Here is a 23,302-nt window from a genome sequence, read left to right as displayed (position 1 = left end):
ACCTTCGTCTTGCAAGGATTTTCCAAATCTTCTTTGCTAATTAATTCCACTTACCATGGAAGAGTTGGCTTAAATTTCACCTCCTCCAAGAAATCTTTGAACTCCACAGCTAGCCAATAAGTTTTTCCCCAGATTCTGATATTTTTCTTTCTTTTCATTCTTCTTCCTTCCCTTTCTTTTTCCTTCCTTACTTCCCTTCCTGCTGCTCCTCAAATAGAATTTGTTCTGGGTAATTCCTTTATTGCATTGACTTGTTGTGCTTATATGCATGAAATTTTATACACAAGTGCTTTAAATTAATGAGCTCGTTTTTTTCTTTTCTCTCTCTTTTCTCTTTTTTTCTTTTCCTTTTGATTTCTGGGGAAAGTTTCAATATAATCTTGAAAAAATAAGCACTCTACTGTTTGGAACTTACAAAGCTTTTGTTTGTTGGTTTTATTTTTACGATAGAGAGATGAGCAGGATAGCTATTAATTTTATTTTACAAATAAGAAAATCAATTCGGAAGCATTGCCTTGTTAAGCTTACATGTCTGCTAAATTAGGGATTAGAATTAGACCCTAGTCCAGTGTCCTTTTTTTTTTTTTAAGATTTTATTTTTTAATTTATTTTCAGAGAGAGAGTGTGCTTATAAGTGAGTGGCCTACTTGTCACCATAATGCAGGTCCCTGTGTCTAGTCCAGATCTCTGTCTGGTACAGCTCCTCTAGCTCTGTGAGGCCTGGAGAAAAGGGAAGGAAATAGTCTTTATAGGTTATCAAGTTCATAGTGTTGTGAAAAGGCACTGCACTGAGATGTCTGGGTGGCTCTGTCAGTTAACAGTCCAACTCTTGATTTTGGCTCTGGTCATGATCTCAAGGTGGTGAGAGCAGCCCCAAATCAGGCTTTGAGCTCAGTGGGGAGTCTGCTTGAGATTCTCTCCCTACCCCTCGCCCCCTTCTGCTCATGCTCTCTCTCTCTCTCTTTCTTTCTTTCTCTAAAAGAAACAAATAAATCTTTAAAAACATCAAAATGAAAAATAAAATGACACTTTGAGAAAGAAACTTTAAGTTACTTTCTTCTAAAATTTTGTGCCATTCAAGCGTTAAAATAATCCATTTTTTCGGTAGTCCTAGAATCTAGGTAGTTGTTTTTCGAAAGGGACCATTTCCACGGAATGCACATATTCCCTTCAGGAGCTAGCATCGTCATTAGGTGCTCACGCATCCTGTCCTCTCTCAGCAGTCCCCTCCTGTCCCTCGTCCTCTACCTGCCAAGTACAAGTGCACTTGTACCTGCACTTCGATGCCCCTGAAGGTACATACTTTTACAATTAGATTAGGTTTCCTAATACTTTGAGTTCTTTCCATAAGAGTCACCCATGGATTAGATGCTGACCACATGGCTCTTTTCTTCAGAACATAAAGAACATACATGTTCCCTCCTCGCTACCTCCAGTCCTCTTCCTTTCCATAATGGTAGGTGTTGTCTCTCACTGCAGAGCAAAATTATTAGTGATTTTTGGAACCCCAAGAGGACAAAGTGCAAGGAAGTAGAAAGAAGGGAGCAGAAGCAATCATGGTTAAGCACCCAGCCCACCTAAGTAGAAGAGTTGAGAACATCCACATGACTTCATCGATCATTTCAGTCATTCTGTAAGATTTAGACTTGCTTTTTGGCAGATGTGGAAACCGGGCTCTGAGCGTTTCCATGATTTGCCCAGAGCTTGTGTCGGAGCTAAGATTTGAACCGAATCTCTGTGGCTCCAAGCTTCCTGAGGGGGTATCGAGGTAGACTCCAGCATGATGGATAGAATGGGTGCCAGGGTAGTGAAGGGATGAAGAGAAAGCTTTTGCCTGTTGCAAGATTCAGACTTTGGCACGCTTCTCCTTCCCTGATTCCTGCCCCAAATATAGACTATTTCTGCAAACTATGGATCCAGCCCCTTGGGATATTTAAATGAGAGGGTCTTCTACTAATGGGACATCTCTCTTTTGTCTCCCACAGCAATTTTGCAGGCAGTAATAGCTGGTGATCTTATGAAGGTAAGCTATCTTCCTACCCACACTTTTGGTGATTCTTCAAGAACTTTAACATCATTTCTCACCAAGTTTTCATGATCTCTCGTATGTCATATGTCATCCCCCTGCCTGTGCTAGCTGACTTGGAGGGGGAAGGGCACTCTTGCGAAGTGGGCAGAGAGGGCCGGAGGAGTCTTTCCAGCATCTCCACATTGCCCAACAGTAGAGAACATATGCAAAGGTACCATGCTGGTTGTCTCGACTAATTAACACGGGCGGCACGTTGCCCAGGTGCAGTGCTCACGATGTCCAGAAGCGGATTATTTGCAATTGAAAGGTTTCTTTTTAGACAGGTCTTGAAATGAGTGCATCTGTAAGAATTACCTGGACAACACCCAGAAATACATTCTCCAGGCCAGAGCCTACAGCTTCTAACATTATTACAGTTTTGTGCTCTGGGGATCACATCTACCCAAAAGATTCTCCATCTGATCTCCCTCCAACACTTTAATTCGTGCTTACATTTTCTTAGTTCGGAGGGAAGGAAGTGGTCACTGCTGCCGCCAGAGGGAATGCACGTTCTGGAGTCAGACTGCTGGAGTTCAGATCTTGGCTCTGCCATTCACTGTTTGTGTGACTTTGTATAATTATCTCATTCTCCCTGTGCCTCAATTTCTTCATTGGTAAAATGGAATAATGTGGCCTCTCTCCTTTGTTGTGAGGATTAGCTGTAACAATACATGCCAAGCTCTTAAGACTGTTTCTAAAGGGAAGGGACTCTAAAATGCTAGCAGGTAGTGTTAGTCTGTGTTTTTTTTTTAATAAACACAATGGAGATGCAAATACTTGTTACACAGTGTAGTCCATGAGCATTCTAAAAGCTACATTTGGTCTCCTGTCATTCTTCAGGCACTGGGACTCATGAGTGCCCTTATATCCCTGTATAACCCACACTGGCATTGAGCTGCTCTGTAATGTTGGTAACTGCGTAGGGCACAAGACCACCAGCCTGGGTGGAGTGTGGTGCCATTGCAGATCGAGAAACCAAACACCTTAAAAAGAGAGCTGAGAAGCAATGACTTTGCATGCAAGTTCTTTCAAAGCATCTGTTGAATCAACGGAGAAATCCCTGTGCTACCGTGTTAACAGGTTACGGACTGGAAAGAAATGGCACGAAGGGTGCAAACCCCTTGATAGGCTGCCAACTTTAGACACATAAGCCTGGAAATGGGGCTTGTGGCCCTGTCTGCATCTGGGAATCGTCACCCACAAGCAAAACACACTCGCCAAGCAGCGTAGCTGGGAGTTCAGTGTTGTTGCCCAGCCGTGGACCGAAGCAGTATTATCCTGTATACCCGGCAAGGCCCTCTATTAAATGCCCTTACAGAGCTTCTAAGTGGAAAAAAGTGTGCGAACTACATGTGAAATCTTCTTATTTCCTCTTGCATGTGCTTTTAGTCTAGGCAGCATATTTTCCAGGTCCCCGGGTACACAACCCCACTTTTCTTGTACTTAATAGAGAATTATTTGAAATATGGGAAATGGCCGTATTCCATGGGTTGTCTTCATTACAATCATTTCCTAAGTGCCTAAGAAATTACTCAACCTTATTTATTGAGAGTTGAAATGCAGTGACATGGAGTTTTTCCTTCTCATTCTTTTTCTCTCTTTCCTTCCCAAGTGTTTCTTCCCTTTTTCTTTCTTTTCCACCTTCTTCTGTTTGTCTAGTCCATGCAGAAAGCAGAAGAAATATTAAATACTAAACCGTGTGTGTGTGTGTAAGAGAGAGAGTGCACAGCAGACAGCAGAGAACCGAGACCCCAGGAGCCGTCCCGTGGAAGGCTGCTGGGAGCGGCTGCCGTGCCCCTGAGCTGCATAAGATACCCACAGGCTACCTGCATGTCCACAGGGTCCAAAAAACCCACAGAAAGGCAGCGTCTGGGCCGCTGATGGATTGGGTCTCTGCTACTCCGTTGAGCCCAAATCCTTCACGGATCTGCCTAAAAAGAAAGGGAGTGTCATTGTAAGACTGCTGTTGAACAGTGCTGGATATGCGTAGATGCTTTGTGGAAAACTGTTAGCTACCTCTTGCTGTCCTCTAGTCTCAAAGTTTAGGGATAAATGTCCCCGTATGTTCTTTACTTCCAATCAACTGTTTGGTTTTGGCCTATTTTCTGGAAAGCCTTCCCCGACTCTTTTTTTCACCCTGTGATAGACTCCTTATGTTCTTCTCCGTCCCTGCATGTGTCTTTGACATCTGTCTTCCCCGTGGATGGCAAGGTCTTGAGGCCGGGGACCGAGTCCTATTCCTCTTTGTTTCCCTGGCATCTGTCCGATGGCGGTTCCATGGTTGGATCTGAGTGAGACCATGAACTATGAGTCTACTTTCTTTGACCTTAGGAGATGCTTGCTTTTTTTTTTTAATTTTTTTTATAATGTGCCGTCTAGCTTCTTGGTGTTAGATCCATTCCTTTTGCTTGGTACCTACCGGCTTATTCTACTCTTCTTTGTGCTAAAACTACCCTTTCGAAGTTCCAGAAGGACTCTTTTTGTTCTCCTGTACTGTGGTTTGGAGAACGGGGACCCGTTTACACTTTCTGTAATGTTCAGTATTTCATGAAATGAGACCACATCCTCATTCCGCCATGTGGTTCTCAGGCTACGAATCTGTTGGTCGTTTTCCAGTCTGTTCCCACAGTATAGGTATTTCAGGTTTCTCCTGCCACAGTCTCTGAATCCCTTGGGTTCTCGTCCTGTGGATCCTCTCTAGCCTCACTGGGTACACGTTAGATGACTCGCAGAAGGCGTGCCGGCTGGCCTGCAGATCTAGAAGAAGAAAGAGGCTGTACACACGTGTGCCACCGTCTCCCACGGGAAAAGGGGAAGCAGCTTCCGCGTTTGGTAGCCGGGTTCATTAGAGGCTGGAGAGAAACCATAGGCTCGGGAAGGAGCTGAGCTACCAGACACCAAGCTATTCCTGTCTCCGGCCCTAATTACTCTTTCACTCAAGAGAAAGCCGAGCCAACGTAGGAAAGCGTTTCTTCTCTTTGCTGCCCTTCACTCTCTCGGGACAGCAACCAGTGCCCAGAAAAGAAAAAGACATCAAACAGAAAAGAAATAACTCATTCAGCACGTTTCAGTCTCCTTGGGCTGCCCAGGGCCCGCAGACCCTCTCCGGAGGGAGGGGAGGCAGACGCCGGCCCGCCAGCCGAGCGCTCACACGGGCCGGGAACGCTGCTTCTTCCCTTTGACTTCCCCGTGTCCTCTGAGGCTAGAAACACTTGTGGTTTGCTACATCACTCTCATTTTATAACCGGTTAGCTGGGCTTTCCCTTGTTCCGGACTCTGCCTGAGCTCCTTTTCCTGTGTCTCTTTCTCAGCTAATGGAAAGCTATAAAAATGGAGGCAGCCTGCTAATCCAGGGCCCGGACCACTGCTCCCTCCTTCACCACGCAGCCAAAACCGGCCACGGGGAGATCGTGAAATATATCCTGGACCACGGTAAGTAGGCGCAGTGAGCCAAGGGGCACGTCTCCACGAAGCGACTGAGCTGCCGCAGCTGTCTCCCCGGCTATCCTCGGAACAGCAGAAACGCTCCCCACCTTTTAGCCGACACCCCGGGCAGCTGTGAAGCAGACGGAACCGCAGACCGCCGGCCCACGTGGGTCCCTGTGACCGAACGGCTCCTAAAAGGATTCTCTTATCAAGGGCTTCAAGGGTACCGGGGAGCTGATTGATTGAAAAATAAAAGGCAAGAACAAATGCATCCTGACATATGACACTGGATTGTTTTGGGAAGAGCTTTAAGTTGCCTAGTTGGGACCAGGTACCAAATGCATCTTTATAGCTCATCAATCTGAGGGTTACACGAGCACGGTTTTTTCCCAGGTTTTTGGCGTCTTTCTCTCTCTCTCTCTCTGTCGTTTTTCCATTTGAATCTCATGCATCATTTCAACTTAAGCCACACTTCATTCTCTTTGAAAATACCTGCGACAGTCTTCCGTGGTTAGATAGTTGCCAGAAGTAACAAGCACCTTAGCCTCTTTCTCTGATGGCCCCATAGGGGGCATAAACACAGGGATACATCCCAAATCCTGACCATGATTATCAGCTTCCCACGTTTATAGGGTTTCTAGGAATTAAGAGCTGGAGTAAAGGGAAAAGTCTCCCTGGCTTAGCTGTTTTCGAAACAGCCTCTAGCTCTGCTAGATGTAGGTGCAGAGAGATCTTGGAAGATTTTCTGTGAGCCCTCGCAGCGAGGCTGTGCCGTCCAGATTCAGGCTGAAAAAAGTAAGTGTATTAGTAGACATGCACATTTCCTTTTGCTCCTTTATTTATTTATTTATTTATTTTTGAGGGAGAGAGAGAGCGCATGAGAAAGCATGCGTGCGCGAAGGAAGGAGGAAGGAGAGAAGGAGAGACAGCACGCTCAGCACAGAGCCCGACATGGTGCTCCATCCCATGACCCTGAGATCATGACCTGAGCTGAAGTCAAGTCACACGCTTAACCGACTGAGTCAGCCAGGCGCTCTGCTCCTGTTTTTGTTCAGTTCAGCCAACATGTCTTGTAGTCAGCACGTATTTGTGGAGTGCTTAACAGGAGCTACCTGTTACAGACCAGTGCGTACACACAGACACACACACGCTACAGTCACCATTTTTAGGCAGTTAAGGCTAAAAAACATATAATCATATGCAGAATTCAATGGAAAACAGTTCTATATAGATGTTTTAAGTCCTATTGTAAAGCCACAGGCACATGACGTAGCTCCCAGCTGTCGCACACTTGCTGTATTTCAGATGCTTGTACTAAACCTCCTATCCTTTAATATTTACAAGGACCTTACATGGTAGGTGTTCAACTGTCAGGGACTTTTGACTCACCTTGTTTTGTCTTCAGTTCCTTCTCACCATGATGCGTTTGCTTGAACCCTTGGCCTGAGTTATGGTGGAGAGAATGGTTTAGGAGAAGGAAAGCATGTTAAAGCAGATTGGAGATCATTAGACCATCTCTTTCCCCCTTGTAAGCTGGGCTGGACAGTCCCAAACCTGTCTATGCTGGAAAGCCTAGGTGGTAAGCTGTATGCCTTGGTGCCATGTCTGGTATATGCATCTTTTCATCTGCTGTTGCCCTGTGCATTTGACCCACAGCAGTGAAAGCATTTGGGGTGAGGGGGTCCAGGCTTACAAAGCAATGGGGTCCTAAGTTCTGCTTGCCTCCTTCATGAAAAAAATCATAGGCGTTTTCGCTTTCCCACAGTGACATCTCCAAAGGCTGGTGAGAGGCAAAACCAAATGTTAGAACCCAGCCCCATACACAACACCTGAAGTCACAGAGCTTCTATGATTATCTTTCCCTTAATCAAAAAGATTTCAGGATTTCTACCACACAAAGTGCAGATGACCTTTAGCTACCCATACTGTCCATTTACTTGTCTTTAGCTCAGGTTGAAGTGTTCCTGGTTGAAGTCTTCTGGACCATTCTCAATCCTTTCTTCCTAATTTTTGTCCTTTGCCCAATGAGATTGAACGCTTGCTCACATAGCTTAACCTGTTCAATACCTACAGACCTTCTCCTGAGTTAGGTGAGACACTGGCCATCTATTTGATTGCTAACACAATTTAGGAACTCTCTCTCTCTCCTCCCCTCCCTCTGCCTCTCTTGAAGAGCTAATGTTCCCTCCCTACACACACACCCACACAGAGTTCTGGAAACCTCCTTGCATTACTTACCTATTGGTGTCTCCCTTGGTCTCACTCACAAGGCTACGGGGAGCTGCAGCTGTGACTGAGTCTGTCTTGGCGGTGGAAACTCCCCCACATGTCTGAGCTCTCAGCTGAGAATGGAATGGCCAGGACACCTGAGCCTCCCTCTCTACCTGCTCTTTTATCCCAGGCTTCTTATAGTTTGATAGTCCTAGAGTTCCAGGTGAGTGAGGACAGAAGCTTCCAGATGTCCTGAGGCCAGGCTGGAAAGTTCCGCATTATCTCTGCAGCATTCTGTTAGCTAAAATAGGTCACAGAGCTGGCCCTGACTCAAGGGAGGGCAAAGTGGCCCTCACTGCCCCATGAAAGGAGCTGCAAACAATCTGTGGCCAGATTTAACCTACCATCCTCCCTTACCCTCTGTCGTCTTCAGTTGAAAATGATGAGCTTACCTTCTCAGTATCCTGAATTACTGTCCCACCTAGAATCCCCCGGACCTTGGCTTTTATATTTTGCTTTGGTTCTGGGTCCTCAGGTTAATTAGCAACAATAACTCTATTTGCACGTTCTTCAACAACAATTTCCCCCTTTCTAAGCATAAGTATGACCTGTGCAATATTTGGGACATACTTACACTAAAAATGAAACCAAAACTCCTCCCCTCGGTTGCATGCCCCCAGGGGCATGAGTGATGAGACATGGGATGATATTAGTCTAAACCATAGATTTTCACTTCCCCCACTTTTTCCACTGCCTTAAATAACAGGGCCTCTGAAAGGTTGCAGTTTCAAACCCCACCTGTGGATTGGTGCACGCGTCCTTTGCCCCGCACGGTATCAAGCTGGTATGTTACTCTCTTAGTGCCGTAACCAAAGCCTGACTTTCCAATACTAAACTCCTTTCTCTTCCATCTCCAGCATCTCTTGCAAAGGGTGAATCACACAATACAGCTCTCTCTCTGTCAAAACTGAAGGACAAGAAAGCAATCTGTTAATTTTGGGGGAGGTGGGTGTTTATTTTTCCAGTTTTTTTGGGGGGGGTAGATTTTAATAAATTAGTTGGTTTCACATTTATGATAATGAGAAAAGCAACTGGAGATCATCTCACCTCTACTTCCCTCACAGGCAAGCAGTTCCCACAGTCATGGTCACGGTCACAGTCACGGGAGGCCTCTGCTTCCCTCCCCGCCTCACCAGGGTCTCTCATTGGCCAGTACATACCTGAGAGAGAGACTAGAGATAACGAAGCACACTCCATCTTTCTGTGTGAAAATACAATCTCACTCTGCCTCGAGTCCAAGAATCAGGACAGTTTTGAGGGATGGTGGTTTTTAGCCTTTCATACTATCGTCAAATAATGGGAACTAACTCGCCATTGATTTCTTACTGAAACCAGCATTTATCAACCTAATAGGCCCTGTCAATTTCAGCCTTAGCGCTGACCTCCTTATTTCTACTTACTCAGGAGTATTCATGAAGATCTCTTGACATGGCCCGCCTAAGTCAGCAGGTTCCTCAAGAACTGAACGCTTTAGCTCCCCTGTTTTCATTGTTGCCGTTTGTTTTAATCTGTGTAGTCGCTGATGACAATTTATATCAGCCTGTGCATGTGGAGACTGCAAACTCTTTTTTGCAGAAAAATTTGTCTCTTTTAGATGATAGACACCCCTGTAAATTATAGTGTTCTCGGAGGCAGGGACAAACTCATGGGAAGCATAACCCTTTCTCTGCTCTGTAGCAATCCTCTTAATGTGACCCCTGGTCGGTGAAATAATCTTGCCTAATTTTATGTCGTGGCAGCTCTAGAACCCCCTTGGTCTGACAAGGAAAACAGCCTTTTCCAAGAGGCCTCTGGGAGGCCGGGGTTCGGGATGTACAGCAGCCGTGGCAACGTGTTTATAAACCGGCCTCAGATTTGCGGTAGACAAGTCTGATCAATTTGAATTCATGTAAATGGGGAAAGAGTACAATTTTACCTGGTGCCAAAGATGGAGAGGGGCATTCCTCGCCGATCTCCAATGCTGCAAAACTTTTAAAGTTTTAGTTTCTCTCTCTCTCTCTCTCTTTTTTATTTCTAATCCGGTGTAAGTCTTTCCTGTGGCTTCACATGATATAAATCGTAAAGTTTGTTCAATGACCGGATGATAAAGTTGCCTTCTTGACAAGGGTTCTGAGAAATCCGTGGGCCCCTTTCAAGGTGTCTGCGAGGGGAGGGCCTTGTTCGCACCCCACACCTTGCTCAGGTGGGAGCCCCCTCCCCTCTGCTTTGCCTCCCTCTTCACAGGTCATTTATGGTAAGCAGTGGGGCCCACCGTCAGGAGGACGCCCCCCCACCCCCCGCCGAACAGGAGTCGTGGGAGATGAGTTGTCTTCCCAGGCACCACACTAAGCAATGTCTTTCTCATCTAAGCGTCTTTTAAAACTGGGCTGTGGGCGAGGGGCGGGAGCGTATCGTGGGCTCTGAAAAGCCATAGGCGGCTTGAATTTTTCTCTGTCCTGCATCTTCTTTGGGACTTTCTCTCAAATGCACAGCCTGCTGATTTCCTTTATGAAAAACTGGAATTTAGGCCTCGGGAGAGTTGCAGAGAGAATGGAGGAGGAAGGGAGCTAAAATTCCACCGGGACAGGGTGGAGAGGGAAGGACCCCGAGGGGGTTCCAGCCCGGGTCCCCCAGTGGTTCCCGCTTTTCAGCTCCTTTCAACCATATTTTCTGCCCCCTCCCTCCTCCCTCCTTGTACCCCTCCAAGAGACTTTTGTGTTGCTTTAGGCTTTTACCACCCCGCACATTTTGCTCCTTTGTTTTTATTCTCCCGCTCCCACCCCTGTGCCCCCCTACTGTGTGTCCTGATAGAAATCTCACTCATGCATTTCCTTTTTGATTTCAATGGCTTATTTTGTCTTCCCCCATTTTCTGTCTCTAGTCTTTCTTTTTTTTTTTCTTTACCCTCCTTTTTCCGCCTCTGGTCCCCAAGAGAAACGACCACCATCCCGCTGGGACAGGATGATGGTGCTGTTAGAATTCCCAGTGCCAGCTCTCCCCACATCTGTGCGGCTTTTGTCCTGGGGCAGAGGAGGATTTGGAATGGTCTGCTGGCAGCGTCAGGGAGACTAATGGGAAATGAGGTCCGGGGACAGAGAGGCCATGGAGAGGTGGAAGGAATAGCAAAGGGGATTTGGATGCCTTGGTGTGGGAAGCAAACTGAAGGATGCACGTGACAAAAGGCATATCCTATAGAATACAGGGACAGTGCTGAAGACAGAGTTGCTCCCGCAAGAGCTGGGGCGTCCAGTGGGAGAACCAGTGGAATGAGCACCGGCCAGCACACTTGCAGTTTGGAAAGCTTAACTGCCTAACCTCGTCATTTGATTTCTCGTGTTGGGAGATTTGTGAAGTCTGGCTTCCATTTGCATTCCCTGGCTTTCCCCCGAATACTGATGTGTCTATCCTCTTAGTACATTTCCCCCCCCCCCTTATTTTTCAGACCGTTTCCTATATAGCACAGGCTTTGGAATCCATGTTACATTTGTGGATCTTTCTTTGAGAAAAACTAGGATGCTGGCTGGGATCCACATTGATTTTTAAGTGTTTTCATTCATTCATTAAAAGAAGTAAATTCTGCCCCCGTGAACTTTTGAGAAAAAATATTACAGCGATAGCCACTGCTAACTTTTAGGGTTCAAATTGCTTTGTTTGTGTTAACACATTTAATTCTTAAAACAATCCTCCATCGTGAACTCTCTTATCTCCATCTGGCAGGGGGTGACAGCTGAAGCCAGTGATGTTAGGCTACTTGCCAAGACGTAGTATATGGTCAAGATGTAGTATATGGTCTCTGCCCTCCATAGTTCCAAAACCCAGTGAGGGTAGATCGATAGAAATATTACATGCAGGGTTCCCGTGACAACTGGTGCAGAGCTGTGGAGGGGTGTGATCGATCTTCTGCCTCTGAAAGTTTCATGGAGAAACGTGCATACGTGTCCCTTCGATCGGGACTGGACCGTTGTTTTCTGGTGTAGGTCAGGTGCAGGGTTGAGTGTTGACATTGTAGTAAACCCTAGGAGGGACGGAGAACCAAGACGTCCTTTTACATTCAGGGAATACACGTGAGCTCACAGCTCACAGTGTCGTGGAATTTCTTCCAATTCCCTAAGGGAGATGGCATGATATCCACAGCCAGACCATATGCATACCTAAAATATACAATACGCCCTGCAGCCACACATTCAGCATGGATAGAAATGGGAAGAATTCCATCCTCTTTTCTTTCTCTTGGGCTCTCCCTTACGAGTGAGACTCAAATTAACTTTCCAAAAATCCTAGATGCTATTTTTTTGGAAATACTTTTTCCTTTAAAGAGACTTTGTGAGGGCTCTGTGGATTCTTTTGGGTGTCTCTAGCCAAATCAGAAGGTTGGAGAATCAATGCTACTCACCCGCGCGGGGCACGACTAAACAGCACAAAATGTGAAGGAAGGAGCTCCCAGCAGGTCACATACAGGAAGGGAAGCTCCAGCCTGTTCTTGGGCGGCACCTGGCACTTAGTTAAGCCTCTTCTCATTTCCTCCTCGACAACCCCCTCTCACCGGCATTATGCAAACACAATTATTTTCAAGCAGGTTAAGAAATTATTAGAAGATGCACCCGTGCTATTAAAAGCAGCTCCGGACCCCCGCCTGTCATCGGTTCACTGCCATCGTTGCCCCTTCATGGGCGATTTGCCTGACAACGTTCAAAACGTTCTGCTCTCTTGTGATTACATAGATTGACAGGAAGAGGAGGAAACTTTGGGTTAATTAAGTCCATCATTCCACAGCCCATTCCACTCACGAAACCTATAATTGGAGTTTTGTTAGGTTTTAATTAAGAGAAAGAGTATCTCATTTTAGGAGCAGCACCTCTTCCTCTCACCTCTGTCAGCCTCCAAGGACTAAAAGGAGAGAAGGGGAAAGTGAGAGGCAACTACAGGCATGCGGGGCTCACAGACCGGGGAATCAGTCTCTCATGGTTCTGGGTTGGCTGCGTTTATGGGGATTCTTACAGAACACTCTTCCTTGTCCCCACTTCCAGAGTGTCAAATGATGATGGTTTTAGCACAGATTTAGCTGGGCCTGCAGCCTCTCCCTGACATGGTGGTATGGACCCTGGAGCCATGGGTGCAGCAGCTCTGAGGGCTGAGGGGGAGGAGGGTGCGACCTGTGGTGCCTGAAGGGGCTCGCACTCACAGGGATTGGCAGGGACCGAGCTGCCGCGAGTGCAGTGGGGCTGGTTGCTCCTGTTCCTGGAACTGCTTTCCAAAGGAATGGCCCCAGAGGTTCCCTCAAGGTGGCCGGCACTCTCCGTGAGGACCGCTGGACACTGTAAGCACTCTTGTTCTTGACCTTGTGGAGAAATCCCCGCCAGCAGTTGAGGGGGTCTGGAGCACTGGTTCTCAGGACACGGAATCTGAGTCAACAAGGAGCTTCAGAAGTCAATGGAGGAGCTTACTATTCACTCATTAAAAAAAAAAAAAAAAAAAAAAAGAAGAAGTCAATGGAGGTAAATGCAGAGCCCAGGACACTCCCTCCCTCCACTGATGCTCCGCATCTCAGCCTAGTGTAATCTGCTTACAGCGGAGAGTAGGACGCTTCAGATCCAAACTCAGGCATGGTATGCAGCACGCCAGCTCCCATTTTAAGCATATGGCTTAGATTAACTTAGGAAACCTCACAACAATCCTGATAAATACTATCAATGCCTCTTTAACGTCCTTGGCCATTGAGAGACTAAGAGAGTAAATGAACTTGCCCGAGATCCAGTTAAGTGCCAGGTAGAGCCCGAATTTGGAAGCAGGGAGGTTCAGCTCCGGTACCCATTGCCACACTGTACTGCCCTGCCCTTCTGTGGGTGTTCGTTGTGGGCGTTATCCTTCATGCTTCCTTAGAACCACAAGACCGAGGAAGAAAAATAAACGAGTTAAGTCTTTGCCAAATCCTTGATGTAGGATGGGTGCTGGAAAAATAATAAATGAAAAAATAAATGAAAAAAATAAATGAAAAATAAATGAAAAAATAATAAATGAAGAAAAATAAATATTCTTACATGGCAGGGATTTAGTATAATTCATTCAGGGAGAGAAGTATAGGACTGAAAAGCAAATCCATAAAACAGGGGTGGAACCAAGTCCGTGTCACGGGAGTGCAGAGAAGGGAGAGAGTCTTTCTGTCAAAGCTGGTCTCTGCAGAAGGCCTCGTCACAGACTGGGCTAACATTTAGGTATGTGGCTAGAAAAGAGAAAGTTGTTCTGGATCGGGAGCGTGGAGGGAATAAGCTCTGTGAGCTGGGAGAGCCCGAGAGACGGGCTGGTGATGGCACAGCTACCCGTTGAATTGATATAAAAAAATGGGACCTGGAGCGAACTGAGGAAGGGCGGGTCCAGCTGGAAGACTCTTGACTTTCTCGGTTGAACACTTGGGAGTGAGCAGTCAGGATGCTGAATTGGAAACCTGGAAATTTGACTGAAAAGAGAGATTTTCATTTTTCTTAGTAACTGTTTCGGTATGCTAATTATGCTCCAGGCAGAGACCAATTAGGAAGCCTAATTTGTCAAACAGGACAAAGGGGAGAGGCAAATAGGGAAGAGTCACGTGGCCTAGATGGCCAGGAGACGTGAAAGAAGAGGCAGCTTCTTGGATGACCAGGAGGATCGTGAAGGTCCCACAGCAACTCGGTCATCTTCTTGGCCAGTGACTTTCCATGGTTGGAAAGTCCTAACCTCTTCCCCTTCTTCTTTTTATGTTATAAGTAATCACATATGCACATTTCCAGTGATAATGATACCTGACAAGACAGACAGCAAATCAACAGGATCATATTACTAAAGACTAGAATGCTCAATACCTAGAACTGCGTTTGGCACGTCCAAGCCCATTTATTCATTAATCCAAACAAACATGTAAGCATCTGCTTGGTCCCAGGCTCCATGCAGGCACTGAGGAAGGACGTAGTGGTAAACAAGGCCTAGGCCACAGCTTCAAGGGGGTTTACCAGAGTCTAGTTGTGGAGAGAGACAAATCAGCAGGTGGTTTCATTACAGTTTAAATGTCATGATCGCTAATTACATAGTCCTACCCGTCTAGGACAATCTCAGTTTGGATGATGAATTATGTTACCCTCCCAATTACAGGACAAGGGTTAGTGTCCAAAGTGAGGGGGCACATAGGCTGAACATTTAATGCAGTATTTGGAGTGGGGGTTGTAGAGGGCTTTATGGAAAATGGGTCGCAGCTGATACCTGCAGACTGAGTACAGGAGGTCTGGGGAGGGCAGCAGTGGTGCAGAAGGTAGAAAGGTGGTCATTCCAAGCATTGTTTGCAGATTGAATGATTTAATTGTCGAACAAATAGAACATCATCAGTGCACAAACCCACCGGACATTTCCGTTCCTAAGGAAGCATCTATAACCATTTGGTGTTTATGCATAACATTTCTTCCAGGTCTTTGAAGGGAAATTTTATGAAAAATACAATTTTACTCTGTTTCTAGAAGATAGATATTGGACTGGATGATATCTATGGTATCTTGTAGCTTTAAAATCATACTGTATAAAAGCCCATCTCAAACAATCTGCCACTGGGGAATGATAATCCTTAAAGCCCACTAAAGTGTCCCCGTTCTCCCAAGGTAACCACTTAGTTATTTCTCACTTATTCTATTCTGATGGATCTTATTTCTTCAACCTGATTGAAAGCTGTTTTAAAAGCATAGGCTGTATCATCCCACACATATTGGTCGGTGGTGGTTTGGAGGTTGGGGAGTGGGAATAGGGAAATCCTGTCTTTTCGGGGGGCGGAGTGGGGGAGGTGGTCTTATCCCCTCCACCAAATGACTCCACTTCATTCACCTTTCCAAGGTATTTTAATTCTGTGACTATAGATTTTTTTGTTAATGGTTTGTTTCTGAATTTATTTTTGATGGCATCTTACTTTTCTCCTCTTTAGGACCTTCTGAGTTATTGGATATGGCAGACAGCGAAACGTGAGTGTTGCCTTTATTACATAGTCTAGATTATTTTCTTCAGAGCATATTTGGAGAAGAAGGTAGTCTATAGAGCCTACAACAGATAATTTAAATGTCAGTGGTAAGAAGTTCACTTTCCATTGTATTTATAACCGTGCAGGGCTAATCTTCTAAATCAAGAATTACACAATAAAAATTGATGACAAGAATCATAACGATTGCATGCACAGTCATTGCTGTTCATCATTTAGAGCTTCCTACGGGCAAAGTAGTTTTACACGGTGCATCATAGACTACTGAGAAGTCTAAATAAATATATTTACCTTTTTTATTTACTCTTTCTCAACTGGGGTTTGTGAGAAAATTATGTCCTAATACTCTACGGCGTGCTTTGTTTGTAATGAAACCTATACTGGGTCTGGAACGCAACAAGAAGTATGCAACCATTGGAGAATTAAGACTATGGTCATTCCAACCATTTTTATGTTCTGTGGTTCAGATGAGAAACTCTCGTTGAGAAAATCGTCCTCTCTGGGGTGGTCCTCCAACTCATGATGTTTGTTTTCAACTTTTTTTATTCCTAGGGAAGCAAAATAGCTCCTCCTCCCCAAGTAGGAACAAAGAAAGGCTAACCATCTCACCCTGAAAGCCATATAGAAAGCACTGTAAACCTTCAAAGACATTTGAAAAGAGATAAAACTGCATGGGGAGGGGCTCAGTAGGTCTGGAGGAGGAAAAGGAGAAAAGAGTAGGACGGAAGCCAAGTGGGACAGGTCAACTTCTATGGTTATGACTGACTAGAAAGGGAAGGCACCGCCCATTGTGACAGAGACTTTGTCCGCACACCTCAACCTATTGGCAAGGTTGTCGCTTACCCATTTGTTCTAAGGACTGCATTTGATTTTCCATACGCTTTGGCCTTAAGCATCTTTTCAGTATTGGACTCAGAATGAAAATCTCCTCCTCCCTAGACTACCCCATAGAGGGGGTGGAAATGGTTACTTAGCTTCGCCATCTTCCTTTACTGAGGGGCCTATGGCCAACAGGGGAGAGCTCATGTTCCCAGCTCTCCCAGATGTCCTCTGTGGTGGCCCATGCCCGCCCACCTGCCATTCACACGGTATCAGTAGGTCGGGCGGCTTGTGTTGACCTGGTCCTTCCATGCCAGGTTCCACGGAGACACTCCCCTGAGGGCCAGAAGATGGTCTGCCAAGCCCTGTGTTGAGCTGCCAGAAAGGCCTCTGGTCTTCCATGCCTGCCCTGTATGTCCCTGGTGTGGTCCCTGTGTTCTACCCTAACGTATCCACCGAGGACGTTGTTTCATGGGGCTCACCCCGTCTCCTGCATCAGTGTGTTCAACAGTGCCACTGGGTGTTACCTAAATCCAACACTGGTGGCTGAAAACAAAATCACTCAGCCTAGTTAACACTGTGGAGACAAGCGACTGGTGTCAGATATTATGGTTCATTGATGACTGAAGGCATTTTTAGACACCCCCTCACCCACCTCCCCGGAAGGCGCCCAGCCGCCGGTCTCCGCTGCGGATAGGGAAGGAGGCGGACGAGCCCAGAACCCCAGCAGCAGGGATAGAAAGCTACCCTCACCCCCACCCTGCCGCCTCCGCCCCCACTCCCACCCCCGCCCCCAGCCCCTTTATGGGTGGTTTCCCATTTCATCTTTGATTTAGGGGTGAGACCGCACTGCACAAGGCTGCCTGCCAGCGGAACCGGGCTGTGTGCCAGCTTCTGGTGGACGCGGGAGCATCTCTGAGAAAGACGGACTCCAAGGTAACTTGAGGAGTGAGGGCAAGCATCCTCCCGCCGGGCCCGATCGCCCGCCCCATCGCCTTCGCTTGTGCCCGCAGCAAAGGCATCCTTTCTGTGCTTATGGAAGTGCCTGGGGCTTTGGAAAAAGGAGGAAAAAATAAAGTGCTTCATTTAGAGAAACTGTAGTTTAAATGTATAAGCACAAAGGGAAGGGTGTGTGCTTGCCTATGGGACTTTATAAATCTCTGAATGTGCTGGCCTTGGGACTTTGGGGTTGTCCTGCCCCCGGCCAGCAGCCAAGTTGCGGGGAGGTGAGGTTCAAAGCCCTGGGAGAGGGGTAGGAGACATTGGCCTGCTTTGGAATTTCTCCTTCAGCGACTTTATCTAGAGTAGCTTCCGATCTGTGATTTCTGTGGCCCCGCGTCTGGGTGCCCAGGTCATTAGCTGTCTCTGTCAGGATGGTCAGCCCGGAGAGAGGGTTACCGCCTTAAATCTGGTGCCTTTATGTTGGCTTTTTATTTTTAAAAGTCTCTCCCCACTTATTTTCGTATATTTTTCCCTAAAAGTTAACCCCTGAAGTTAGGGTGGGAATTTCTTCGATGCGGGAACTGAAACCAAAAGAGAGCTCTGTGCCCTGAGACCAGGAGCTGAGCCCGAAGCCGGCTCTTTTGACCCCCAGCCCAGCAGATGAGTCGTTCTCACGTGGGGACAGAACACTCCCCTGATCCAACGGGATGGAGGAGGCAACACAGTAATAAAGTGGGGTTTTCTCCCATGGTTTGTGTAATGTCTTTGCCTTACAGTGGTCCTCTGGCATCGGGACCTGAAGCATAGTTGGTTTCCCTGCAGCAAAAGGCATGTCAATCTGGATTTAAAGTGTGTTCATATCTTGAGGGCAGTGAGGCCAGAAACTGATAGCGTGACCTACATGCCGACCTTGAGGGGAAAGACGCCCACAGGTAGAGGTCAGGTGTCAGGAGAAACTCCACTCAGCAGACCTGAGATCAGGCTGCCCCGGGAGTCGTTCATTTACAGAAAGCACCAAGGAAAGGCCTGGGAGCTGGAGCAGAGGAAGAGGTAGACAGAGCTCAGTGGTGCGGCCCCGGGACTGTAGCCCAGGGGAAGGGACGGGGCTGTGGGGGGACGGTTAATACAGAACATCGGTACCCCAGAGGAGCCCGAGCAGCTCTGAGAAACCATCCTGGGTAGACACGAAGGAAAGGACAAACCGTTTAACTGTAGAGAGTTGCAGAGAAGAATTCTAATGTAAAGATGAGGGTTTCATTAAGCTAAGGCAGTGCATAACCTAAGTTTGGAGCCGATGAATGTAGCCGAGGAACACAGACCTTTTCCTTATAGGACTTGAGCCCCATGAGACTTCTTTAAGTGACGAGCAACTGCTTTGGTCAGTTTTCCCTCTGGGGTGTCCTAAAACTGCAGGGAATGCCATAAAATAACTTTGTCTCCCACGTGGACCTCTTTTCCTTCGAACCCACTTCTGAGCCAGCAGCACTGCCTGATTCTCCACGCTCCCTGCAGCCCACCAGACCCCTGCTCTCCAAGGGAGGTCCCTGGCTGCCTGGGTTCCTCGCTAGGGCTGTCGGACATGTTAAGCTGTGTCTGTTACCTGTCTGGTTAGCTAAGTGGGTGTAGGGTTTCAAATGGCAGCTGAGGGCTCCGTGGGATATTCTTCCCAGATGATATTTGCGTTTAAACTCTTCGTCGTGTAACCCGATGGAGAAACACCAACCCTCCAGGCAGGATCGGGGAGGCCTCGATTTCAGGTAGGTTTGGCTTGGCTGGGCCAACTCACCGTACAGGGCGGCAGTTGCCTACTTAACCATGCAAAGGACTGCTCTTACCTCAGAAAATCCAAGGAGCAGAGGAGCAATGGGAAAGAGACCAAAGACTGGGCAGGACACCAGGCCCCTGAGCAGACTCGTCTTGTTTATCTTTCTAAGTTTCTGAATCAGATAAATGGGCTCCACATTCCTTGAGATTGTGTTCTCTTTTGTTGAGTGTGTGTGTGCTTTTTTCCAAAACACCACTTCCTTATTTTTATGATTATAAATATAGTGCATTCTTATATAGAAAACTCTAGCAATGCAAAGAATATCTAAAAAGATTAAAATCATGAGAAATCTCACACTCTGCGACCTATATCCTATTAAAATTTTAATGATCTCTCTTCACATGTAGGTATGCCTGTTTTTCTCTCTCATTTTTTTTTTAAGTCGGTGAAGTCCTACTATTTTTTCATGCTATTGTAGAATGCTTATGTCCCCCAACGTTGTGTTCTAGAAGTCTTACCATATGAAATAGTCTATGCTTCATCCTTTCGGGAGATCTGTTAATTTTTCCATTTTGTAATTTTATGCTAAGTTAAGCAGAACATGATAATTATGACTGGATCTTTTCCTAGATTTTTTTTTCTTTTTTGGAGAGAAGCAATGTCTTAAGAATTTCCCTTGATGCGGAACAGTTCCTTTAAAAACCAACTCAAGGGCCACCTCGGTTCACCTCTCTGAATGCTTGGAAGCTAGTAATTCCAACCTCATTAATATTGAAGACCAGATAGTTTATTAATACTGTAAGCAAGATGGAAAAACTTACTGTAGGAACTTTAAGCTAGCAGTTCAATATTAAATCCCAGATAAATAAGTAAAATTTTAATAATTTCTTTTTTTTTTTAAAGATTTTATTTATTTGACAGACAGAGTCACAAGTAGGCAGAGAGGCAGGCAGAGAGAGAGAGAAAGCAGACTCCCTGCTGAGCAGAGAGCCCGACGTGGGGCTCGATCGCAGGACCCCGGGATCATGACCTGAGCCGAAGGCAGAGGCTTTAACCCACTGAGCCACCCAGGCGCCCCAAATAAGTAAAATTTTAGAAAGAATCCAGAGCCACTGTTACTTTCCTTTTATCCTCTACCCACTTACCCTTGTAAGCTACAGGGAACAGGCTTAATTGAGCTTGACACTCGCCGTTGAAGTGACTCAGATGGAGGCTGAGAAGCCTGCAGTAATTTTTCTAATACTCATGTGCACTTATACATGGAGCTGTTTCTTTGGTACAATGACCATGCTTCTATCTTTTCAAATTTAATATCACTTTTTAAATAGATAAAGCCATATCACTGAACAAAAATTAGAAGATTCAGGGAGTGTTCGGTAATATCTATATGCATGCAAAAGAATGGAGACCTTCCTTCCTTCTACTACTGAATTCTATCTGTTGACCTCCTTCCAAAAACATCGTGTGTGTGTGTATACATATACATATGGCATTAGAGTAGGCTGCAAGAAATGATACAATCTTTTAAGATGATGTAGAAGAACATTGCATGACATAAATTTTTGATAAATATATCAAATCTACTTAATGAAGTGGAAAAGTGTGTTATATAATAGGATGTAAACAGAGTATGTGGGGTTTTTTTTACTTTTTTTTTTTTGAGAGAGAAAAAGTGCAAGGGGGGAGGGGCAGAGGGAGAAGGAAAGAGAGAATCTTAAGCAGACTCTGCACTCAGCATGGAGCCCAGCACGGGGCTTGATCTCAGGCCTCTGAGATCATGACCTGAGCTGAAATCAAGAGACAGATGTTTAACTGATTGAGCCACCCAGGTATCCCATAGTATGGTTTTCTGTCTACAGAAATTTTATGTGTAGAGCCATAGAAAAAGACAAATTGGCTACTCTGTGGAAGGTTAACAGCAGTTAGTTGTCTTAGTGTAGTATAGGAATTATTGGTGATTTTTATCTTCTTCCTTACAATTTTGTGCTTTTCCAAGTTTACTTAATCAACATCTATAACTTTTATGGTCCAAAATTGACTCTCTTTTTAGAGAGATGAGATATTCTGAATTGGGAAAACTTAACTGAAGACTTTGAAACCAGCAAAGAAACATTTTTAGATCATTTACAAGGATCTGGTCCTCTCATTTTCTGCTTGCTGCTTTTAGCATAATGGAAGCGTCTGGCATTGGAAGTCCAAATGCCTACTTCCTACTTTTCTGTTCAGTGATTTCTCTTGCCCTTCTCCCTGAAAGAATCGGGGTTCCCAAACTCAGGGTGCCACACCGTTTCCTCCTGTGGACTCAGTTTCTCTGAACCCCACTTTCCTCAGATGTAAGCCCCACCTGTCGAGTGATCTTGTCTTTCTCTCGAACTTACCTACCTCATGTGTTTAATGTGGCAATAGATTTGAAAGTGTCTTGTCAACTCTAAAACCATAAGCATGGAAAAATCCTTTAGTGAGTAAACTTTGAACACCTCTTTGATTTAAAAAAAAAAAAAAATCTCATTCCAAGTATTTATGTCTCTTTCCTTCCCATCGTCACCTTTAGGGTAAGACACCTCAAGACAGAGCCCAGCAGGCTGGAGACCCAGATTTGGCTGCTTACCTAGAAAGCCGCCAGAACTATAAGATCATTGGCCATGAGGACCTGGAAACTGCTGTTTGACCCTGGTAGATCGCAAAGAGAACCTGAGCAAGTGTATCACCTGTGCCCTCCCGGCAATTGGGCAGCTCCCCTGGAAGAAGCTGTTGGAATCCACAAATACGTCTTTCTCTGCAAGAATCTATCTGAGACCATGCCACCAGTTGTTAAGGGCTACCAGACATACAACAGAACACCATAGCCCACTGAGGAAGAGGCAGGATACCTGGAGATTTGTGGAATACACATTCCACAAAATTTGATCCTTATTGCTTCCAGCAAGTAGCATGAACTTCTGTGTTCACCTGTATAATTTATTTTCGAGATTCACAGGATGTTCGTACAAATGGCACCGCTCCCTCCTCCCCCATGCATTCACAATCCCTCTGTACCACACAATTCTACTGCAACTACCCACCATTCAAAAAAAAAAAAAAATATATATATATATACGATCTGCTGTCTTTACACTCAGTCTCTGAAGACCACAAGACACTCTGGAGGTCTCTGAAAGCCCTCTGGATGTCCTGCAAAAATGCAACTATAAAGCTGCTCCCGTTTCCAAGACGAAATATACCAAGACTATTAGTGACTCTTTGCATGTCTCCCCTCCCTCCCTCATCCCTTGTCATTCTGTAGGAGCTGGGACGTGCCACATGGATAATGTCAACGTGTGTGCTATATCTCTGAGGTATGGTGAGGTGGCATGGGAGGGAACCCGGGGGCCGGCCCTGGCTGCAGGGCTGTTGCCGATAGCCACAAAGGACTGGTTCAGCTTGGGCTGTTTGCACAACCCCATACTGCCTACGTGTAGCCATCTTTGCCTTTTGCTGTGATAGAGACGAGCAAAGGATTAAATGAAGGCCCACAGCTGGTTTGGCGGAATCACTGGATTTTAAGTGCTGTTGAAGTTGCTGAGCAGAAAACCATGTGTGGGGACTGTGGTTACAGAAAATCGAGCACTATGACAGTGTTTGCTTCTAGACTTTCTCGAGTGATAATAGAAAGCAGGCTAATTGACTTGAAATAAAACAGCCAATGCAAAAGTAGCAACATATGTCAAAATAACTCACTTAAACGAGAACACAGTCACTGGCGTGTTGCACAGAGGCTAATAAGTAGAGACTCTTGGGTGTAGTGGTGAGAGGGGTCCCATTTTAGGTTTTCCTTCTGAGCGTTTGGTTTTCATTACTCCGAGTAAGCCTTATCCCAAGGACAAAGCCCTGTTTAATGAGTTCCACTGCCGGATTTCCAGGATGGCTGGATCTTCCCGATGGATGCTTCACCTTTTACTTGTCAGGTCCCAAGGTCATGTCTGATAGCACTGCAACCCCATTTCTTACATATGGGGTAGTGTGATTTATTCTTTTCTCTGTTTCCCCCTACCAGGAAATTCTTAGT

The 23,302-nt window shown here is 45.9% G+C and overlaps 1 protein-coding gene across 1 annotated transcript in view; it reads left to right on the top strand.

Annotated features, from left to right (window-relative positions):
- DGKI (diacylglycerol kinase iota) overlaps positions 1-22,324 on the top strand; it is a gene marked incomplete at its 5' end in the record, with an annotated part of 432,789 nt that extends 410,465 nt beyond the window's left edge. Inside the window, 5 exons of the mRNA XM_080818743.1 lie at positions 1,986-2,023; positions 5,380-5,500; positions 15,681-15,717; positions 17,387-17,486; positions 21,809-22,324. Of these exons, the coding sequence (XP_080674869.1) occupies positions 1,986-2,023; positions 5,380-5,500; positions 15,681-15,717; positions 17,387-17,486; positions 21,809-21,925 (413 nt within the window). The 3' untranslated portion in view covers positions 21,926-22,324. The remainder of the gene's footprint in view (positions 1-1,985; positions 2,024-5,379; positions 5,501-15,680; positions 15,718-17,386; positions 17,487-21,808) is intronic.
- Positions 22,325-23,302: the final 978 nt, after the last annotated feature.

This window comes from Martes martes (genome assembly GCF_963455335.1).
Source record: "Martes martes genome assembly, chromosome: 11".
In the NCBI taxonomy this organism is placed as follows: domain Eukaryota; kingdom Metazoa; phylum Chordata; class Mammalia; order Carnivora; family Mustelidae; genus Martes; species Martes martes.
This window is presented reverse-complemented; position numbering and strand designations above follow the sequence as displayed.